Raw genomic sequence first — 23,945 nt, 5'->3', positions numbered from 1 at the left:
GAAGACCCCGGAGCATGGTTGTCATGGTTGCCCTTCTGTTTATTCTCCGCGGTGGACGCTGGACGGCGTGTTCTCCTGCTGTATATCGCTCAGGTAGTCCACCAGCAGATAACCCCCCCCCCACAGAGCGGAGCAAGGCAACGAAACGAAACTTAAAATAAGAAGCAGCATTTTATGGCACGCTATGCATGGGGCCACCTTGAGGGGGTTTCCCGACATGTTGTTTCAGTAAATTAAAGGGTGTTTCATGTTGTCGTTGCTGTGGACCTTCTTAATACCTTGGAAAATGCCGTTTAATACTTTTTAATAGCCTTAATTTTCGCTAAATTAATCGATCCCTAGTCGCTAACTCTCCTTCAAAATAAAAGCATGTCCATACAAAATAGGAAGCCAAGCCAAATTACACTTAAGACATATACAACTGCAATGAAAGTAACAATGCAATATCCTTTTCAATTTAATGTACACAAATTGGGTTGTGTACATTAACAAATAACTATAAAACAACAATACTGTAGAATAACAAAATGAATGCGAAATACACGTGTTGAAGCGGTTCGCTGTTGATTACTACACACCCCCCGCGCGGGCCGAATATCCGAATAATCGCTGCTGATTACTACCAAATATCCGGAGCCCGAAAAATGGTATTCGGGACAGCCCTACTATATGTTCCTATCTATTAGTGTATACATACATTCTTTTTTCAAACATTACTTTCTTCATATTAACTTTGTTAGAATGCCTATTTTCATGTTAGGAATCTTTAAGGTATTGGGTCACACCAGGCAGTGACATCCGTCTTTATCTTAATCTGGCTTCCATGTTCTTTAGAGTCTAGACATGTTTTGACTAGAGGGCGAGGCAGATATGTTCATGGTCTAATAGTCGGGTAAATATGCAGAGTAGAATTGACTGGGGCATACAGTGTGAACTATGTACTGTTTTGTAATGACATTCTTGGCAGGCTTTCAATAAACCTTCATTGTTCATCAATCGGTTTTCCAGTGTATTGCTCCAAAGAATTCCCACTACAGATAAGTCATTGTCATTCTGTACAAAATGGAATGTGATGTGACAAATTGCATTCTATTTTATTGTATTTACTTGCACTACTTTATCTGTTTTATTGTGTTGCACTGTTGGAGGAGCCTGTGACTTCAGATTTTCATCGACATAACTACTCTGTAGCTATGTTCGAATGTCAAAAGCCTTGAATCTTGAATCTATATATGCATTGTGTATGAAATGGTAAAGTTGACCTTAGGAAGAACAACTGCTGCAAGGAGCAGCTTTTAGGGGGTACAAACAGAGTGCAAGGCTAGATAGTTGACATCATGCCATCAGTCAAGCATACAGCCATGTCTCACCTTTCTTCTTGATCTTGGTGGGTTTGGGTGGTTTCATGTTGCCGACTACTTTCTCAGCATTGACCTCAGACAGGAGGCCTTCTTGCTGCTCCTCTTCAAAGTCATAGACACTGACGTCCATGTCCTTATCTCCTTCAGCGTAACGCAGGCTACTCTTACCCTGGACAAACCAACAGACAAGTCATTAGTCCTCACCAAGATTCACATGTCAACACATAGTCTCAAATTCCAGTAACAAAGAAAGCTATACAACAAACATATCTAACCTTTTTGAGCTTTCTAATAGCTGTAGATGGGGGTTGATAGTCGGGGTCTTTAGCCCAGCTTGGGTCCTCGTTTTGAGGCTGAATGTGTTCATCCTCCACCTCTTCCAACATCTGGTTCCCCACCTCCTCGTCATCCTGCTCTTCAGTTGGGGCTTCTCCCTCCTCCTGCTCCACTGTCTCAACTTCTCCATTAGCTCCAACCTTCACCACCTGCACAGCATTCATCAATTGGTCAACTGATCACCATGTACATGTGTGACTATTAAAGGTTGATTGAATTCTAGTCCTCCATTTATAATAAGTTAAGGTAAGCTAATGAACTACTGTAGTGGAGATTTAACATTTCATAAAAACATTTGTGTAACACACGTGAAATAGGTTTAGATTGATCCAACATGAGCAGGATCCTCTGGAATTTTAAAGTCAGTTATCTATAATTGTATGTAAAGGCAATTCAACCCTTTGTCTAACAATAATGAGGTTTATGAAATGTAATTCAATTTGATTGAGTCCTTAATAACAATGAGTATGTCCGTGTATGTGTACCTGAAAGCCCTCGGGCAGTGGCAGGGTGTGGCAGATGACGGGGTCGCCGTCCTTTGGCATAGCAGTAGTGTCTACAAAGGTGCCTTGCTGCAGGGCCTCCACAGTGGAGGCAGAAACAGGAACCTGGACCAGCTGGAGCTCGCCCAGACCCAGAGCTGCCTGCTCCTCCATGTTCACCACCTGAGAACAAAGAGGAGGTAGGAACACGTGTCCAATAGAAATAACCGGAGGTTGCTATCATGCAAAATTAAAAAGAGCACCTACCTGTAGTGTGATGATTTGAGTCTGGTCCACTGTTGTTACAGTTGCTTGGTGAGCAGCACCCCCTACTGATGACCCCCCCACGGCAGCATCTATCACCTGCAAATCAACCTCATATTTAGCCTTCTGAAATGTTAGGCCTAGAACACATTCTAAAATCACATTAAGTCTCCTCAGTTCAAAAGATTTCTGATTTGACCTCAGCTACATTTTAAAGGACACCTATCATGCTATATTTGAACAATATATTGTAGGGCCATACCTATATAAAGTATATAAATATCGTTTTTTTTTCAAAATACCAAACAGATCCTGCATTTTAGCCATGCCTCATTTCGCTCTATTTGCTCTTTCCAGCGCTGTTTTTGCAGGGGGCTGATTCTGGGGGCTGCAGCAGACCACGCCCCCCTGCAGGAGAGGGGAGCGTACTTTGAGATCAGCTGCTAGGCTGCAGCGGGGAGAAGAGGGGGAGAAAAAGAGATCTCCGTCCACCGTGTTTTATTCTTATAGAAGTAAGAAGAGAAGTAATGGGGCAGAAACCCTCCTTTTTACGCAGCGGTCCAGACATAGACATCAAACGGCGACACATATTCAGTGTGCAGTTCCTTTGGCATTAGGGCAGGGATATCTAGATACTTTCCAAGGTTTGACATAATGAATGTTGCTACTTTTAAAGCAAGCAAGTCTTCAAATCTGTAATCAAAAAGCTCCTCAAAAACGCTATCGAAGCAGTTCCTGCCGTTGCTACGTTAGTTCAAACAGTAACAACGTACTATTTTTCTTAGCCAATGCATGTCAATTTAAATCAATACAACTATTTTTTAAATCAATAAAATAATTTTCTAAATCCATAAAAGCATTTCAATTAATATTGGGAGTCATGTCGTTACTTTGTCGAGAATGTGGCCATGTAATAAGCGGGATAATGTGCACATTGCATAATGTGCCTTCATGTCGGGCTCCTGATCAGCCTGTCGGTGTTCTTTTCCCCATAATGACCGCGTTGCTGCACATTATCCTTTACATATGATTATAGAGTCATTATTCATTTGGTTTAAAGCAGGAGGCGCAAACGCTTGCCTCGGGGAGGGAGAAAAAGAGCCACAGCAGAGAATAAACAGAAGGGCAACCATGGCAACCATGCAAGGGAAGTCTTCTTCGCTGCTTTTGTGGAAGACTACAGCGCCACTTACAGGCCTGGCATATGTACTACATCGTCTCCAGCGCTTTCCAGCAATGGCCGGCTGTGGCCCAACCTCTCATTCCCCTGATAGGTGGAAAATTGACCAATAGCCGTAGCGCCACTTTATTGACGTCAGTAAAGTGTTCAAATCTGGATCAGTCTGTATCAGATCCGTTGCAGCCCCTTTTTTAGAGATTTGGGTATGGAGGAAAATAGAGAGGGTTGTGTTTTCTGACACTTGGTGAGTTCCCTGGAACACCAGGGACACATATTCATGTATAAAAGACGTACAAAAGTGCATTTTGCATGATAGGTCCCCTTTAACTTTCCTAAGACTGGGCAGCTATCATTTCATATTAAACACAAAATTATAAATAGTGAGCTTACCTCAGTCTTCATCTGCAGCAAGGTGGGATCCAGGGAGTCCATAACCATAATTTCAACCCCGGCTCCCCCGTCCACACCCACACCAACCTCCATCAGATGCTGATGGGCCTGGTTGGCTGCCATCATCTCTTCCCCGTGACCTGAAACAAAACATCATTATGAATAAAACACATAACCATGTTTTCCACAAAAAAGTGAAATTTAAATCTTATACACTCTGCTTACTTCACATATAGACCGATTTCAAGCTAATGAGCAAGCACCTTGTTCCAGGACTCCTCCATGTCCCTCCAACATGCCGCCGGCCTCTGCAGCCTGCTGGAGGAATTCAGCCACCATGGCATCCTGGCTGTGAACGGCCTGGATGGAGGGCACCTCCATCTCCCCTACAACCTCTGTTGGCCCTCCGTCCATACTGGGTAGGAACTGAAAAATGGCATTGTGAGAATTAAAATTATCTATCAGTGTGTTACATTACCTCTTTAAAAGGCATCAACTAGACACATGTTTGCTTTCGAACAGTGGTGCTTAGTCTGACACCATGGAAGAATTTGGAAATGTTCCTACAATTCCACAAATCCACTAACCGATTAGGATCTTAAAACCGCAGTAGCTCAGTCTGGAGGGACTGGGCTCTGGAACTCGGTTCAAGGCCCTGAATCGACCAAGTAAGGGGGTGACAAATCACATTAAGCCTTACAGAGCTTAGTTCTAGTCTATTGATGCATTTCCATCCCATGGTAAGGCCCTTTTTGACATGACTCTCTTCTGGTACCAGATACTATGTTTCCCCCTCAGTTAAAATGTGTGGTTCAGATTAGGGCTGTGCAATTAATCGTATTTTAATCGCGATTACGATTATGGCTTGCGACGATTATGAAAACAGCATAATTGACAAAATACGATTATTTAGCTGGGTGCGCTTTCGCCCCTTCCTAAAAGCCCACTCGGCCACGTGGGAGTGACATGTGCTGTGAGTGTTCAGCGCGAGCGAAGATGTCAGAACAAGAGCAGCAACTCGTTAAAAAGAAGGGTAAAACTATTTCCACTATTTGCAAGTACTTTGCCATTACATTTCACATCGCTAAAGATATGTGCCCAGTTAGCACTGTTAGCAACCAGGGCTTCAAGCAACTTGTCAACACGTTGGACAAGCGTTACGCGATGCCGTCTCGGTATTATTTCAGCAGGTCTGCGCTGCCTGCACTATATGACAAATGCCGTGGGGAAGTTGAGAGAGATGTGGCTTTAGCTGACTACTTTGCTACCACAACAGACCTATGGTCTAGCCCTGGGGTGCCCAACCAGTCGATCGCGAGATGTGTCTAAAAATAGAACAACAATATTCTGTTTTATCGTTAATGTCCTGTAACATAATCTTCCTGTGCCAGAATAATGCACTTGAACGCATCAAAGCTTTGTGATTGGCCGGCGTCACCCCATGTGTCGGGGCGTGGCTGAGGGTCTTCAGTACAGGTGGCTTGTCACCTGCCTGCGCTCATCTCTGAAACCAGACCATGTCAACAGGCTGGTGTTTCTTGCAAAAAATCTTTAAGAGATGACATGAGCAGCCCTATCAGCATTTGCCATGGTGGCCTAAACATTTTTATTTGGTCTTAAATTGTAGTTCAACATTTATTTCCTGTTACTTTTGGACCATTGGACGGTTGGCCAGCCTTCAACGTTTAACTGAGTGTAATATGTTGAATATGTTTTACCAAAATGTTGGCTATATGTTAAGGAGTTTTCAGTAGGTTGTGACCGTGCACTGCATCATATTTGATTTAATTTATTTTGGTCTAATTTATTTTTATTTATCATATTAATATATGTTTAGTATGGTTTTGGAAGTGCACTCCAACATATTTGTTGATCTTGTTTATTGGTAAAATATTATTTGTTTTAAAGTTCAATAAATGGTCAATGAATAATCGTCAAAATAATCGTGATATCAATTATTGACCCAAATAATCGGGATTATGATTTTTGCCATAATCGCACAGCCCTAGTTCAGATATTCATCACATAAAACTAAGAAGATTTGCTGAAGACATAGCCATAGAAGGATAATCTGCATTGGTAGAAAAAAAAAGGCAATGTGCGAAGTACTATCAATAACTTTTCTTCACAGATTCGAGTTCTTCCAAACCATACAGCGGAAACACAGAATGTTCTCTATGCTGTTTGATTAACGACTCATTACTGACTTCTGAACTGAGATTTGTGTAAAAAAGGTGAGTTTGATATTTTCATAACAATCGATTAAGGTTGTCAGAACACTTTTGCGAAACAATATATTTTAAATAACTTGATCAAGTAACAGTTTTTTAAGAAGCAAGATTAGAGTAAAATCTAAATATTAAAAGCAAAAAAAAAAACTAGACCTACAGATCGGCACCGTACGTTTTTCTGCAACTCCATAAGAATCTATAGAGGAATCGCCTTAATAAAATTGGAACAAACGTGTTGTTATACAGCCATGTTGTACCTGTTTTCTTTTGGGGGAGTAAAATATGTAAGCTTAAATTGGATATAATGCAATTGTTTTTCAGTTGGATTACATTTTCAGAATAACCTGGAGCCGTTTTATTTTGATAAATTGGTCATTCAATAGTTTATGTTTTATTGTTAACATACTATTAGGCCATTATAAATGAGTTGGTATCCGTACGAGCGCTGTGTTCTTTATACAAGTATTGTGTTAAAGTTTTAAATGTTGCGATTGTGAAAACCTTACAACCCTGCGTTGTGAAATGGTTGTCTCTTAACACTAGTGTTACCTTGAATAGCATGGATAAATTGACCCGTAACATGATTTCTGTAGCATGGGCTGATCTCCTTTTGCTTTCCTGATGACGGCCCTGAGCTTTGCTGAATCAAAAGTCTGCTACCTGACTGTCCCTGACAACCTGAGGGGGAGAGAGAAATGTTACACAGTAGAACATATATTATTCTTCACACATAAGGCACTTTCGCAAAGGAGTACTTTTTGGTTTCACACCAAAAAGATATGGAACTAGAACCTAGTTCATGCGAACCTTTTCACCCCCAGATAGTTCCTGCAAGAGAGGTGGTACTTTCCTGGGGAGGAAAAGGTTCCAATTTCTGATTGGCTGGGCGAATTGCAAACCACGCCCGTAAAACTTCGACCAGAGGGATGCGTTCAAATGTAGTCAGTAATTTGAGGAACTGTCGAAATGGCGAACGCAGATAAAGTTGAGCTCGAAAATCCTCCAGCATCATTGAAGTCTCCGGTTTGGGAACATTTTGGTTTCGCAGTTACGTACAAGGATGACGGACAAAGACAGGTGGACCGAATCAAAGCTGTTTGTCGGCATTGTTCAACTAACATTGGTTACGCGGCTGGCAACACATCAAACTTGCACACTCATTTGAAAAGGCATCACCCGAACGTGAATATCACCGGTACCAAAAGACTGAAGTGCAAACCCAACTCCCGCTAGCATTTAAGCCTCCACCACTCGCAGAAACTTCAGACCGAGCCAAAGCTATTACAAACGGACAAATATCCTTATGTTGCCATGTTAGCAAAGCGCTACCTGGCTGTATCTGCTGCTACCTCTGTCCCTAGCGAGAGGGTGTTCTCCACAGCAGGAGACATTGCTAGTGCCAGCAGATCTGCCCTTTCGGCAAGCAATGTGGACAAGTTCATCTTTCTTTAAAAAAACATGAACATACAATGACAAGCAAGTCATAATGTCACACTGGCTGCTTAGGTACTAGTACAGTACAGTTCAAATACAGATTATTTCAGTTCATCGAAAAGCTGCACCTTAATGTTTATTTTATTATATTTTATATTTATTTGAGTGAATATTCATAGTTTAATAATAATTAAAAACCCAAAACTAATAGTTTATGTTTTGTGAGTACTAGTACAGTAAAGTTCAAATACAGATTATTTCAGTTCATCGAAATGCTGCACCTTAATGTTTATTTTATTATATTTTGCATTTATTTGAGTGAATACATTATTCACAGTTTAATAATAATTAAAAAAAAATATGTTACGTTTTGTGATAATTTTTTCTGCTGTACCGAAAACGTACCGAACCGAACCGAACCGTGACCTAAAAACCGAGGTACGTACCGAACCGAAATGTTTGTGAACCGTTACACCCCTAGTCAGAACAAGAGCAGCAACTCGTTAAAAAGAAGGGTAAACCTATTTCCACTATTTGGAAGTAATTTGGCTTTCAGGAGTCCGACGTGGAGCAAAACAAAGTACAGTGCAGGATTTGTTACCAATAACAAATAACGGGCCGATAATTATCGTGCATCCCTAATTGTAATTATTGTACAAAATGGTATAAGAATGCAAACTTAAATTGATTATAGTCTATTATCAATTCAGGTTAAGAAACTAGTGTTGCTTGCATCCTATTTTAAAAGGCATTTCTTTTTATAATCAACTGCTACAAAAACGGGTTTGATTCTATTAATTTTGTCTCTTTTATTGCACTTTGGCAGCAGATTCCTGAGTAGCTTCAGATCTGAGTTGTCCTATTAGTAAGCCTAATTTATACTTTTGTAGCAACACTATTTGTATATAATGGCAAAGAAAGGGTTCAGAGTCTTTTCTTTTTTCCCTGTGTCATATGTGGCAGCACTGTTCAATGTGTCTTGAAAACATTACCCACTGTAGTGACGTGTGAATAAACTCCAACTCTGTATCAACAACACTGTTGTGTAACTTCAGTTACATACTTATACGTATGGGTCCGCTCGCTCAGTGAAACAATAACAACGAAACATGGAGGAACAAAAGTCTGCGTTTAAATCACGTGTGTGTGTATATATATAGGTGTGTGTGGTTAAAACACATCAGCTTGCGGTCGCTCTTTAGTCTTTAGCCTTACTAATGATTATTTCTGAAGGTAAACACAGTGAAGGCGGTGCGAAAGGCACTGCGAGCTCGTCTTCTCAGAGGCTCGAGTTAACCCTCCCGCTGCCTCCTGGCGCTGCAGAGATGTCATGAAGTGAAGGAGGTTTTCCTTCTATAAAACAGCTGTGGGCAGCAGATACTGTGAGAGTCACGGACATGAATACATAGATCAAGGCAGACTGGTGCACACACTCTCCTGTTTTGCCAATCCGGTGCTTAAACACATATAGCTCTACACTCCTGGCCAAAATGTCCTTAAAATGAAGTCCGAGTTCGACATTTTAATTCATGTCCTGCCAACACTGGCAGGACAGAAGGCGACACGCCCGTTCTAAGCCGTGTCCCTCACTCTCCTCACATCCCAAGCTGCATCCCCAAAAAGTGTATTATGTTGCTACATCGTTTCAGATGTGATGTTTCAGTTGTGCTCTTGATAAGCCATTAAAACAGTAAAAACACGTTCAGTTTCCTTTTGCTTTTTGTGTCTCCTGTTCACCAAAACATACCCATCTGTGATGGAAAAAGAAAGTAATCCAAAAGTAATCTAGAAGTAATCTGATTACGTTTTTTAAGACACGTAACTGTAACTGTATTCAGATTACTTTCAGAGCCATGTAATCGGTAATCAGTAACTGATTACATTTACAAAGTAACCCTCCCAACCCTGTACGTATGTGTGTAGATTAGAAAGAGGTGAGATAAAGGATCTGCAGTATTTTATGAAGTATTAATTGTACAAAGGTCAGTTTTATACAAGTAGAAGTGTGTATTTACCTGGCAGTACGGCTGTCAGTAATGGCTACGCCTCTCTATATGGACTGGTAGATCTCGGCAGACTGGCAACTTTAAAAGTAGCTCTTGGTTAAAAAAAGGTTGGGCACCCCTGGTCTAGACCGACAATTTTTTTTGGAGCTGGAAGTGAACCGGATTCCGGAGCTAAGAGGCGGCGACGCTGCGGTGTGAACAGGAAAAAACTGCACTTTTCAGCTCCAGCTCCGAGCCGGAGCTGAAAACGCGTTGGTATGAAAGGGGCATGTGTGTTTAGATAGTTAACTTAGTCTAAGTCTAAGCTGTTCCCATATATCTAGTCTCTTTATTTTCCTCTCAAAATGCACCAGATTGATGCATTTAACTTTAAAAAAAAATCTTACCGGGGGACCCCCTGTGGGAAACACTGCCTACCATTGTCTTGGAGGGGCACTGCGCCCCGCCAACGGAGCCCCCTTGAAATTCAAGGTGTTTTAAAAAATATATATTTATAGCACCAAATTGCAACCAATCTATATTTACTGTCACTTTTCACATTGAACATGTGCTCTTTTTAGTGGTGCACGATAATTATCGGTCCGTTATTAGGAATTATGACGTCATCCCGATAAAAGTATTAATAGCCCCGATAATATACAATATATTTTTTGGGTAAAAAAAAGAAAAAATACTGCGGTGTGGGTGGATTGGGATGAGGGGCGCTTGTTTTTCACTCGGCTCCTCCCGTTTTGCCAATACTGGGGTATTAGTGGTTTAGGAAGAGGGGAGTTTTTCACAAATCCAGGGCTCCCTAACCCCCTGATCCCACCGGAAGCGCCTGCGCTGCGCCACGCTGCGACCTCCTCCTGCGACCTCCTCCTGCATCATAACCCACCAGGCGCGTTTCAAAACGTTGCGGAAGCGGAGCGTCGTGTGTGCACTGTGCAGCCTCGCAGTTGTTGGATGAACGTTCCACTTCCTGCCTGCGCCGCGTCAAAAATAGGATTCGTCCTATATTTTAGAAATTCCTTGCGGCGAGGAGCTTCTGCGACGCTTCGAGCCGCGGCGCAGCGGGTCTGGTGGAATAGCACCCATTGACTAGAGTGGCCGCGATCGCTAAAAACGCCGCAGTGCAGCGCAGACGCTCCTGGTGGGATTAGGGAGTTACTCATGCCTGGCTGTGACGTAAATGGTGTGCGGCCGTGAAGTCAGGACAGTAAACAAACATGTCGTCGGTAGTATGGGACTATTTCAAAGTTTCAGAGTTAGATAGTTCGCTTGCTATTTGTATTAACAAATGCAAAGCAGAAGTTCCACGAGGAGGGAAAAAGGCAACGAGCTATAATACTTCCAACCTGATTAGTCACCTGAGACATCGCCACGATGGTGTGTTAAAAGCGTACTAAGACGCCTGCGCTGCTAAACTAACGGTGAATCCAAAGCCAGCTGCAAAGGCACCGGGGCTTTTACCTATCGACGAGGCTTTTGAAAAAGGCAAGAAGTTTGCCAGAGTAATGCCAGGTAATAGTTGTTTCCATTTCTTAATATGGACCACTCATTGTTCACTCATTGTTCAGGGAAACACATTGTCATTGACATTGACTGATTGACTCAATTATATTTATTTGGGGAAATAAATATGGTCACTTTGAAGAGTCAAAACTGTTCTTGGCTTTGTTTTGTTCATAGTAGTAATGCTCATGTCATTTGCTCACTACTAGTCTTTTTTTTACCACCAGGTGTGAAAAAACTACAGGTACATTTAATATATATATATATATATTTATTTATTTATATTTATAATCGGTATTGAGAAGCAGGAAGTTATCGGTATCGGTTTCAAAAAACCAATATCGTGCATCCCTAGCTCTTTTATTAAATAAGCTAAACGTTTTCATTTGAAGTTGTGAGTTTAGTGTTTTTGACCCTAAGAAACTCTGATACATTAATCAATAACAATAATCCACAGCTCCTCTCTCTGCTCCAGATGATTTCAAAAATATATATCCCAATGCCCCCCCCCCCCCCCCCCTTCCAGAGATCGGCCCCAAAATTGGCGATCGGAGCATCCCTACTTTATTGCTTTAGTTTTTAAAAGCAGGGCTGAAAGGTATTATTAACCTAAATGTGTGTGTATTAGTGCTTCAGTTTAATCGGTGTGACTCTTAATACAACAATTCTATTGTATGTTGCAAATGTACCTATGTTGCAAATGTATTATCTTTTCAATTTACACACGGCATCTATTGCACGTCTGTCCGTCCTGGGAGAGGGATCCCTCCTCTGCTGCTCTCCCTGAGGTTTCTCCCATTTTTCCCTTTAAACTGGGTTTTCTTTGGAAGTTTTTCCTTGTACGATGTGAGGGTCTGAGGACAGAGGGTGTCGTATTGTCATACTGATATTCTGTACACACTGTGAAGACCACTGAGACAAATGTAACATTTGTGATATTGGGCTATATAAATAAACATTGATTGATTGATTGATTGATTGTAGAATATTTGTATTTTAGCTGAGACAATAAATCAGTGGTGTTATAATTCAGTGATGTATCTTGATGTGGTAGATCATGATACATCAGTATCATGTCGACATTTTTCATATAAAAAATAGTCAGATATCAGTGGGACAATTTACCCCTAGTGCAGAAATTCACAAAATCTGTTTTTTAAGTTCTTGCATAAAACTAGTCTTTTCCATTTTTATTAATTTAATGATTGTTGTAATAGTTTTAAATTCCTTTGTTTCTACTGTGTAGCAGTTAGTAGTTACTTGTGTGGGAAGGTTTTGCTCACAGGCCTCTTTGAAAAGAGAAGTAATATAGATGAGACTGTGTGATGAAATCAAATTTAAAATATATATTTTTGAAGATTTCACCCTGCTGGCTTTAGTCGAAAATTCACCCCGATCCAAGAATTGGCATATGTCCAGATTGAAAGATCTAGTAGTTGTTTGAATAAAACGGTTTGGATATTTAGTCAAACAATGATTAAACCCATGACCTTGTCAGCACCAGTATAAGCAGGGTTGCCAACTCTCACGCATCTGGCGTGTGACACACGCTTTCACTCTCAATCTCACGCGCTCACGCTGCCCAAACTATTCTCATGCCACAAACAAGAATACCGAAGATGAGAAACGGTTTTGAAAACTTTTGTCAGGTAGTGATCGTCTTCTCAATAGAACATCTTTGATAATGTCTTCTGGCCAATCAGAATCAAGATAACGGCGTGGTGTTGTTGCAGGAAGTCCAGACGGAGAATACTTTTGCTGTAGTACATCTCTATATACATCGATACAACATTACGTGTTGATAGAAATCAACACGTAATGAATTAAGACCCCACGGTTTGATGATTGATAGGTGTGTGGGCTGTCTTTCATTTTGACACACAGAACAATGGGGGCTATCCACCCTTATCCACAATGTAAAATAATTAAGGCTGCGGCCCCACGAGGACGAAAACGGCTAAACGCATAGGATTAACGCAAACGGCTTCCGTCCACATGCAATAATTATCCGGATAGTGTCTGCCCACACGAGACCGCTCCGTTTAGCTCCAACCGCTGGAGAAGCTGCAGTACATATGCAGGAGCCTCTACGTGGCGCTGTAACTTCCTCCACAAAAGCAGCGAAGAAGCATGGTTGTCATGGTTGCCCTTCTGTTTATTCTCCGCGGTGGGGGCCGAGGGAACCGGGCAGAGTTTTTCGCCAGTCAGCGTGTATTAAAGTTGAAATCTTCCAGACAAAATTATAAAAGTGCCGGTCAAAGGTCTTCTTTGTTATTTATTGAGCTTTAAAACAAATGAATAACGACTCTATATAATATAATGATAAAATACACGGAGCCTCTCTTTTTCCTCCTTCTCTTCGGACAGCGTCAGTGTCTGTCTCATGCAGCAGCTGATCCAGTAATGAGTGACCCGGCCGACAGTAAAAAATAAACATATTTATAACTAGTTTAGGGAGTTTGAGAGGTAATTAAAATAGCTAAGGGTGATGATCTGACTTGAAGTGTGTGTTTTGCTGCAGCGGGAGGAGCTGTAGGTGGGCAGAGCTGCGTGTCTCCGTCCTGTCAGATTAGACTTCACTCGCGAGAGAAAGATAAATAATCTGAATTCAGGGTGCAGTTTACTTTGACGTGGGGGTGAGCAGCAGAGGTGGGGAGAGGCGGGGCTATTGCCTCATCATTATTGCTGTAGATGTTGCACAAACAACTGTAGCATGGTCAATAGCGTCCGGAGCACGATAGCAACTCTGCGATCCGCCATTGTTGTTGTTGTTGGTGGCGAAACACTTCAGCACTGGCGCGGGGTAAGCGGAGGTGAGCAGAAGAGGTGGGGAGAGGCGGGGCTATTGCGCAATCACTATCAGTGATCTGAAAATGTCCGTATAGGGCGCACACACGGAGCTGTTTGACCCCCCAGAGAGTGGCGTATGCATTTCTATCCACCTTGGGACCCGTTGTCGTTTCCTCAGTCGTTTAGTGCCGTATTCGGTCGTCCTCGTGTGGCCGAACGGTCTATATGACACTAAACAGTAACGCAAACGACCGAATTCGTCCTCGTGGGGCCGCAGCCTAACACAGCCTCTTCCCTCTGTGAGGAGCAGCAGGTTCAGCTTTCAGAACAAAGTAACACAAAACTAAAATAGCATTCATTTGTTTAAATATGTCGTGTAGTAATAGATGTATTTATTTTTCTTCTCAAGAGAGGACCAGAATGTGTATTTTATGTTAGTATTTCAAAAAATCTCCTGGGGGAGAATCCCCCCAGACTCCCCTGCAGGGGTTGGGCTTTCAGCAGGTAACTCTTTCACCTGTGGGTAAACTACAGGATTGGCTCCAGATCGCCCTTTTTATTTACTACAAGACAAATGTGCCTTTTTATTTCATATAGTTCAATTTGGATTGAGACAGGGAAATAATCTAAACCTCACGCGGCGTTTCACTGTCAAGGGGGAGCGTGTATGTAATTACATTGCAAATACTGACTTCACCCCACCACTGTATGGGTTAGCCCTACCATAGATTACCCAACACAAATACTCTCTGGCAACTGCCGACCCGTATTGCGCAAGCGCAGATCTAAGATCCAGTAGAAATGATAAAAAAGTAAAAGTCTGCTGCTTATTGTTCTACTAGGCCAAAATAGAGTGTGTTAATTAATATGTTTGGCAGTTTGGAGTAAGTCTGTAGATTTGTTTGTGTGTGTGTTTCATGTATAGGCCTCTCACGATAATTAATTTTGTTGGATACATTTTCCAGGAAATTATTGCGATAAACGATAATATTGTCGGCACCGTTGTATGACCATTTTAGACCCCTGACATAATGATAATATATAATAATAATTGAAGTACATCCCTTCGAACTGCTAGTCACATCCTCATGTAAATGGCAATTTATCGAGTTCATTTTTATTTATCGTACGATAAGTCAATTAATTGCTTATCGCGACAGGCACACAATAAAACAGTGGAAACAAACATGTGTTTGACTTTCATTAGTGAATGAAACGTTGTGCCCTTTATAGTCTGTGTCGAATTTTGTGTATTTGTATATATTGTATATATATCCTATATATATGCTAAGGTCCCGCTGCTGACACGATAGCAGTCATTTAGTGCGCATATGTGTAATTAAACCCATGATATCAAAATCTCACTCCAGCCAGGTACCCAAAGTTGGCAACCCTGGTATAAGCCTTTATATCGACATGACTCAGATTTTTGGATGAAGGATTAATTAACAACCACAGTACATAATAAAATATAATCTGAGGATTACATGCAAACAACTTGGTAACTGTATTTATTATTGCTGACAAGGAGTGTAGCAGCTGCATAGTCATGTATGTGACAAACATCTGTTTGTAGATTTACACGTGTCTTTATGTAGCTAAATGGTATAAACTGGGGATGCTTTTGTACGACGTTAGGCCATCAATGATTCTTTAACTAATGAAAACAATTTTACAACGACATGGTAATGTTACTGAGCACCCAGACGGGCGGCGGTCGCCTCCATTCACAGCATTTATATAGCGGTATTTTTGTAGCTCTCCAAGCCGAGTCGTAGAGGGAGCTCTACGCTATATCTGTGGCTATGATGCTCTCGGTGGGCTTAGAATAAGAGACAAGCGGGCGGTGGGTGTAACAACAACTGCCAGCTCCGACCCCAGCGAGATTTACGGGGGGGAAAGAAGATAAATTAAACACTCGACGACGGGAGATGTTTGGGACAACACACATTTGGTATTGAATCGGTGGCCGCTGTTACCACAGTGCTGCTGGAAATGCTTCGTCATTCTGTTTTCCGCGCTGGCCTAAACGTAATAGTCTCCGTGTGTTTACTTCGCTATCAGCATGTCAGTAACGATAGGTGTAGACGCGAAAACAACACGCTTAGTTTAACGAAATACAAAACAAAAATGTTGGCTGTAGTAACTTGCGATCATTTTAAGTTTCCTTCTAGGAGTTACTTAGGGCACAGGGTGGGGAAGGCCTAAAGCTAACTGGTGGCTAACGCTAGTTGCAACATCTTAAATAAATGTATATTTGTACCTTACGCAACACGCTTAAAAGTAACGTCAAATGGGTGTATTGCGACACGGGGGTTTGTGTGTCAACTATAAGATATGTCATTGCTCATTTAATTGTGTTTGTGTTACTATCAGCGTATAATAATGCTGACATGCTCATGTTAGCTAAGGGCGATAACTTAAACCCGCCAGTTTCCATGTCGTCAAGGCTGCAAAGACGGGAAACAAAGAAGCGAGAAAATGGACGCCTCGGCCTAAACTCTTCAACCAAATTGTCGAAGTATTTTAAAGTTATCTTCGACGATGTATTCACAGATAGGCTTATAATGCAGCGGGCTGTGTATATATTTATTTCAACTTCGGTTATTTAAGCGTATTTTGACGGGGTTTTCAATAACGATAGAGGGAGACAAACACTCTCCGACGAGCTGCCCGGACCCAGAGCCCCATCGTGACACCTAGAGGCCGATTAAAGATCCTGCAAACTCCCCCCTTATCAGAAAAGTAGTGATACTTTACCTCTTTTTTGTGTGTTTCTCGACCTCTTTAACTCGACCGAAAGCAGAGAGTATGTGCTACAAAGTTTGCCCGCCTGGTAAGAAATGCAGGTTTCTTCGCAGTTGTTTTAATCCCTCTCCCGCTTTAGCAGAGTAGCTTCTGCCACAAAATGGCAGTTGTGAGCTCAGTGCGCCTGTGCGGCCGCTGGGGGGTGGTGTCGAAGCTGCTGCAGACACCGTGATTGGCCAGGAGGGGCGCCCCGTTGGAATACAATACATTGAAACCAGTCTATGATTGAAACCCATTTATCACACTGTTTGGAATAGAGCTTCTCTCAGGACCCTAGGAGATATGAGCTTTACTATAGGAAAATAACCTCTAAATGTCAAAGTACCATAACAAATAAACACTTTGTAAGAGATGGTGTTTATTTCAAATATAGTAAAATAAACAATACATTGATTTGTTTAAATCAGAATACTTTATTTATCCCTGGGGAGGTTCGTGACTGTTGCACCGTTTGTGGATAAAAAAAAAGGATAAATAAATATGTGCAATGAAAATATAAAATCAAATACACAATACAGCATAGGACTTTTAAATGTAATATTTGTTTAAAGTAATACGATGACAATTAGTATAATTGTAGTCAATGTACTGTCGTAAATGACCCATCTGTAGGATAATGTCCATCTATTAGTCTGTGCTCTTACTGACTGTGCAAAAATGACCAGAAAGAGAAGGTCAACAGAAATCTTTATTCACTGCCTTTTGGAAACTTCAAATTGGTTTGATTGTACAGTCACATATATCCATGGGTTTTGAATCAAAGCATGAACGACAGGGCTTCCCTCATAATTGTTCTGATATTGTGCACACCTGAGCTAAGATGTGTTCTCTGTTCTTTAATAAGGACAATACAGCTGATGTCTATCACAGCATCAGTGTTTCTGTCATAGAGTAAAATTATGAAGTTACGACAGTTCAAGTCATTTCTACAGTTTTGTTTATACTTTATGTAAAGCACCTTTGTGTCTTGACTGTCCTGTATAAACAAACTCCCTGCTTTTTCAAATTAGACAAATGCTGAATTATTGGTAAAGTTTCAAGAGATATAATATATATATATACATATACAGTGCTGACAAAATGTGTGTATATATATATATATATACATAGTGCTGGAAAATTGTTAGTCTATGACCAAATTATTGTTATATGCTCACTATGATTAACACAAACAATGAGACAATCTTTGAACATATTTTAATATTTTGTATATTCAACACCAGAATGACTGGAAATATATTTTAGAAAAGAAAAAAAGAAATGTTTCCAATACTGCACAACTAATCAAGGTTGTGGGGAAAATATAGTGTGCTGGAGCGGTTTCCCACTGCTTCACACAATCTCATCTATGTCTTGCATCTCTGTTACTATCAAAGCTTGAGGCACTTAAACACTGTGGGATGTATGCAGAGGTATAGCTGCAGATAGCTGCTGTCCTTCACAAAACAATAGTGGTAAAATCATTCAACACAGTGGAAGCCATCAAATATACATACACAAACAGTGAGTTTCCCACTTAAAGAAAAATCCTATATTATGATTCCAGTGACACAATTTATGCTGAATAAGAACTAAACATCCAGATTGAAAACACTGTACACATAGCTCTTTGTCTGGTTAACATCTGAATATATGTCTGAATGACAGTTATTTTCAGGGACACAGCAGTACATCAGTAAGTCATTATTGCCTTCAATAAATATGAAAGGATGATGCATAAAGGGATAGGCCTTGTGAAAAATACTTAGAATACCTAAATCAGAGATTCAGATCCGAGTTCATAAATAATGAATTCATCTCAGAATTCTACTTAAACCGTTTCCCCATATTCTGATATAGTCCTATTTATAACATTGAGATAATCTTGAATTTAGTCTTAGAAGTTACATTATTTGTCATGGCTCTATATATATATATATATTAAAGATATGGCCCTCAACCTCTGTGAAAATGGTAACATCATTTTAAGAACAGCTAGATAATTGTTTTTCAATCACAGTGTTGCTAGAACATGTAAGTCAGTCTAAGAGAAGTATACAGGGTTGGCACATTTCATATAGGAACCTGGACCCTCCTTCTTATAGACAAAAGCTGTATCATGTTTTCTGTGGAATTATTACAAATGTTCACATGTTGTAAAAAAACAAATGAAGTACAGTTTAAACTTGCAGCAAGCATGAAATTACTACATTTATACATGTCATGTTGTTAGAACAAAAAGCAGAACAAATTGTCGACAATGGTTTAAAAGCTTAGACAACAGAAAAAAGTAGGCCTATAGTCCAGTTTAACCATGCTAGCAGCTCTGTGAAAATTGCTTCGGCACTTTGAGCTAAATGCTAATGTGAGCATGCTAACGTGTCCTAAGTGACAAATGTAATGCTGATGTTAACATTTGCCAAAAAGCACTTAACACAATGTACAGCAGAGGCTTAAGGAATTGCAGTAGTCCTACAGGTATTTTGTCACAATTATTGGTTTTACAAATGACCCTGGGTTAATGAGGGGCCTGAACCCAATTTCTATGAATTATTTGTTGAGATATTTCTATCTGGCTAACTGCGCAACATTGCCATCTCCACAGTGCTACTGCTGGCATGGCTAAGAATTACACATCATTTCCTGTCAGTAGAAATGTCTTTTTTTTACTGCTAGAACTGCACAATGTCAATTTCAATTCAACATGTTTACATCATAGTGTTAGCATAGCATACAGTATGAGACTTGAACACATCCATATGATATCAATAAAAGACCATCAGTCATTAGTGCTCAGGAAATGAAAAGGCAGACTGGCATCATCAGCAGTGTCACTATGAAAAGGATCAACACGATTACAATGAACGGGTCACTGGCCTGGAAACGTTGGCATTTGTATTGACATCTGTTAAACTCAGTGTGGATAAATAAAACCAGTGAACTTGCATATTTGTAACCCCATCTACCAAAAAGACATTCTTGACTTCACACGCTGGCACTTTTCCAAAGTTAGTAGTTTTGTAAAAAAAATTATGTTTACAGTATCATAATGTAATGTATTAATATCGAGTTAAAGATTTGCTTGAGTTTGGTAATCCATCACAGGGAGCATCAGCTTTGTGTTTATATGTTGTTACTTTATTAATTTAGCCATTATGATACTAACTGCATTCACCAAGTAAAATGACAACATTGTCCCCCAACTATGACTTAGTAACTCATTATTTTCAGAAAATATTTAAGATGATAAGATCCCTTCAAACATTTTAGGAATCGTTTCATAATTGCAGCTCTTATTTAAGAGTTACTAATTCATAATGCTACGATGATGTGTTATAATGGAATCCTGAGTCTAAACTAAAGATAGTTTTATTATGAAGCCAATGATAACAAAGTACAGTAGGTCTCCAATGTGTTTCTTCGGTGAGTGGAATGGGCTCACTTTGGAGAATTGTCAGCAGCAGAAGTGGACATATGTGAGTATGTCATTGGTAGAAAATGGCTTACACATGAAACACACTGGTATCACCCTTCAATCATTTATAATTACATGACCACATGTTTGAGGATGCCAAATCAACTCAACAGACAAATGCAATGTTCATTCTTTGTAAAGAAAATCTTTAGTTTAAGTGTGAAGTTCAACTGTTACACATGTCGATATACCTAACCAAGAAAGGGGTATGGTGTCTTTGCCTTCTCAAAAGACAAAGCCCTCCGCAGCAGTCTGACAGTCATGTCAATATCCAGTGACTTCATTTACAGCAGATATGTCAGTGGTATTCAATGAATCAATTTATCAAACTGATAATAATATATGTCATTTTAACAGTAAAACACATCTTATAAAACAAAGTATACATTTACAAATAAAGACTGTCAAGAAAACAAACTATTTACAATCACAGAATATTGACCTCCAGTGGCAAATAATCATATAGTATGTAATTCCATAAAGAATAAGATATGTCATTATTGTAAAGAGTGATGGCACTGAATTGTTTTAACCTATCACTGTGCAGAAGCAGCTTAGCAACCGTCTCAACTCTTTATTTAAAACTACAGTGTGAGCTTCTCTTTCTTTTCAACGTGGTGCTAATGACAGCATTAAACATAAACCTCTGCGAGACAGAGAGTAAGAAGCTTTCCTTTGTGTCTTTTGAACTGGAAGACGTTTCACAGTGAGTCCAGCAGTAGCAGATCTCCAGTATCTGTCCACGCATCGGAGACATGTCCTGCTGAGCACCACAGTGAGGCCCAACCCACATTTAGCTCTACTATACATGAGCAAAAAAACCCAGAGACAGTTCCACTAAGACTGAAGAACATGCGTCAACAAATGGATCCAATACAAATCCCATTCATTCTTTTGCTGCCCAGTTGGTGGATCTCCATCACCCCCGACCTTTGACCTGCAGGACACCCAAGTCAACTTCAGAACGATGCCCACTGTGATGTGACATGTATGAAGTTCGGATATTGATGTTATAAGTTCATCACAGTGTCTCTGCTAGGGCTGCACAATTTAGAAAATATAACAAATTGTGTTTTTGACTGATATTGCAATAGCGATATGATTTGTGATATTGAAGTAAACGACCATTTTGAAACCTTATTCACATATGAATGGAAAACATGTAAAAATTATAATATAGTGATTTCTTTTGCAAATCTGTACAAAACAAGGATTTGTTATTAAAGGGGCCCTATTCTGCACATTTCCAGGTTCATATCTCTATGTAGTGCCTCTACTGGGACATGTCTCCATGCTTTAATGTTCAAAAAGCGCTTTATTTTTCTCATACTGCCTGTGTTGCAGCACCTCTTTTCACCCTCTGTGTGAAACCAGAGCCCAGTCTGCTCTGATTGGTTAGCTGGCCGGCTCTGTTGTGATTTGAAATTTGAATAATTATGCAGCCCAGATCTATGCAGCAGTGTGGGAGGTTTGAGCTCATCCATTCTCAGGTGCATTGCAGTGTTGCAGTACAGCTGCATTGCTTAGGTCTCAGTCTTGAAATCAACAAGCTAGTAGAGCCATGGCTATAGGAAAGTCAGAGTTATATGAAAATATGTTGCAACTGGGGTAACATTTTCCAAAAACACCATAAATAAGAATCTTCAGGAAAACAATAGGTTTCCTCGCACTTCGTGCTGGGACACCGTTGGGGTCCCGGCACTATCGTGCTCAGGCCCTAACCAGAGACAGCAGTGTCCACTAAGAAAAGTGAATGGTAGGAGAAGCACTGTACTATAGATTTACTCTATGTATGCCTACTGGTACAAGTCAAAACCACAGAGAGTCGGAGTACAAGACACTCAACATTTTGGGCACTTAGTAGGCTGTGAAAATGTGAATTATCTGAATTGACATAAAATAGATCTTTACACTTTTCCTAATCCACTTACAAAATAATGTTTTTGTGTCTGTGCCATGATGGATCAATATCCAGTTATTTGATTTGGATATGAATCTGCTTTACATTTCCTTCCATTTCATCCTTCTCCTCCCTTCACCTGTCTTTCCATTCAAGCCTGCTCCCATTTGACATCCTTCCTCACACTCTAACTTGGTAGTTAGCACAGGTTGATGAACATAAACTGGTGTGTTTGTAGCTTAATAACTTTACACGTTTGCCAGTGTTAAATAGAGTGGCTATCCTTCGTTGATACCATAGTTACCTCTCTGATTTTTAGTGGTAGTATTGGAAAATAAAAAAACCTACTTTATATTCCCATTGAGGCTTTTTGTGTTATTTCAGTGTTCTCCCCCACCCAGTGTGTGTGTGTGTGTGTGTGTGTGTGTGTGTGTGTGTGTGTGTGTGTGTGTGTGTGTGTGTGTGTGTGTGTGTGTGTGTGTGTGTGTGTGTGTGTGTGTGTGTGTGTGTGTGTGTGTGTGAAGTGTTAGAAAGCAGTGCTGGCCATGCTTCCTGGAGCGAACAGTCTGGGGATGCTGTCCTGAGACGTCTCCACGTGTCTGAGGGCCATCTTCCCCTCCTCGCCTGCTCCACACAATGGATTGAAGAACAAAAACAATGGAATGCAACAATGGACCAATGAGTGAATGCACTGGACAAAGTGAAATGACAGAAAACAAGCAAGATGTATATTTGTAATTTCTGCTTTAACTATAGAGTGGTGCAGGAATGAGTCATAAACCTGGACATTAGTTAGCACTTGCGGGCTCCCTCGTCTCTAAGGCAACTGCTGTCTGAAAAGAGACTGTGGTGGACACAAGTTTAGGAGATTTTTCACATTTTGTTTTACGGCAAAAAATAAGTCATCAAATATCCCACTCCTGTCTTAAAAAGCGGCGGATGCTAACAAATGGCTAAATTAGACGGCACAATGTCTAATGAGAACTAACATTAGCCACCCTTTAGCTTAGCGGTGGTGACGTGACTGAAATGTGCTTTATGGCATTAAGTTAGCTATCTACTGTACTTATGACAATTGCATTTACCCTTCAAAAATAAAAAGGTGGCATGATTAATATGTAGAGAGTATCCTGCCGAACAGAATGTGTAGCTGTCATAAACGTGTGTTAGCCACATATTTTATTATTTTCTGTAATATCCCAACTCCAATGTTAAAATCACATTGCTTTAGTCGAGGGAGCGCTAGCTAGCAATGCTAACTTCCAGGGCCGCCAACGAAAATACGTCATCACTGCACCATTCTATTGTCTTATATCACAAATATATGAATGAATGGAATAACCAAACAATAATGGATACAAAAATACAAAATATATGAATACAGGCACATTATTTATATGTTATACATGGATATGAGTTTATCCAGGAAGTGCATTGTTTAGCTGTCATTCTATCTAAGTAATATGGTGATGTTTATTACCGAGCACCAGCAGCGCTTGTTTGGCAGCGTCTCGGACATCGTCCTTGTCCGTCCGACAGAGATACACTAACTGGTCGATACTCTCTTTGGCCTGGAATAACAATCGATAAAATACGTTATTTAGCATGGTTAGGAGGACACACTCTAGTACAGATAAGACTTTACGATGTTACATCACTGTGGTGCCATAAAAGTAGAGAAGTGTGTGTACCTTGAGACATGCTAGAGCCTTGCATCCACACACTCTGGTGTCCGACTGCTCGTCTTCCAGCAGCTCCAAACAGCTGACCAGCGCCTGAGGAGGAGAGTGTGTAGTGTTTATATCCGTGTCTTAC

The 23,945-nt window shown here is 40.5% G+C and overlaps 2 protein-coding genes across 4 annotated transcripts in view; both read right to left on the bottom strand.

Annotated features, from left to right (window-relative positions):
- The window catches only part of ctcf (CCCTC-binding factor (zinc finger protein)), a 53,027-nt gene extending 36,046 nt beyond the window's left edge, over positions 1–16,981 (bottom strand). Inside the window, exons 1-7 of one of the 2 annotated variants that reach the window (XM_034085139.2) lie at positions 16,729–16,981; positions 4,277–4,439; positions 4,014–4,153; positions 2,447–2,542; positions 2,183–2,362; positions 1,637–1,846; positions 1,371–1,530 (exon numbers count right to left, since the gene is read on the bottom strand). In XM_034085139.2, coding sequence (XP_033941030.1) covers positions 1,371–1,530; positions 1,637–1,846; positions 2,183–2,362; positions 2,447–2,542; positions 4,014–4,153; positions 4,277–4,427 — 937 coding nt within the window. In that variant the 5' untranslated portion in view covers positions 4,428–4,439; positions 16,729–16,981. Of the gene's footprint in view, positions 1–1,370; positions 1,531–1,636; positions 1,847–2,182; positions 2,363–2,446; positions 2,543–4,013; positions 4,154–4,276; positions 4,440–6,793; positions 6,879–16,728 lie in introns of those variants that run through there. The other variant, XM_071203439.1, reaches the window with a different exon arrangement.
- A 975-nt stretch (positions 16,982–17,956) lies between these two features.
- Positions 17,957–23,945, bottom strand: part of ripor1 (RHO family interacting cell polarization regulator 1) — a 91,417-nt gene continuing 85,428 nt past the window's right edge. For both annotated transcript variants that reach the window (XM_034084900.2, XM_034084901.2), the window contains 3 exons: positions 23,822–23,905; positions 23,611–23,701; positions 17,957–22,754 (listed from right to left, as the gene is read on the bottom strand). In XM_034084900.2, the coding sequence (XP_033940791.1) occupies positions 22,657–22,754; positions 23,611–23,701; positions 23,822–23,905 (273 nt within the window). In that variant the 3' untranslated portion in view covers positions 17,957–22,656. The remainder of the gene's footprint in view (positions 22,755–23,610; positions 23,702–23,821; positions 23,906–23,945) is intronic.

The sequence above is a fragment of the Pseudochaenichthys georgianus genome, chromosome 6, assembly GCF_902827115.2.
Source record: "Pseudochaenichthys georgianus chromosome 6, fPseGeo1.2, whole genome shotgun sequence".
NCBI classification, from domain to species: domain Eukaryota; kingdom Metazoa; phylum Chordata; class Actinopteri; order Perciformes; family Channichthyidae; genus Pseudochaenichthys; species Pseudochaenichthys georgianus.
Note: the sequence above shows the minus strand (reverse complement) of the source record. Positions and strands in the feature narration are given on the sequence as shown.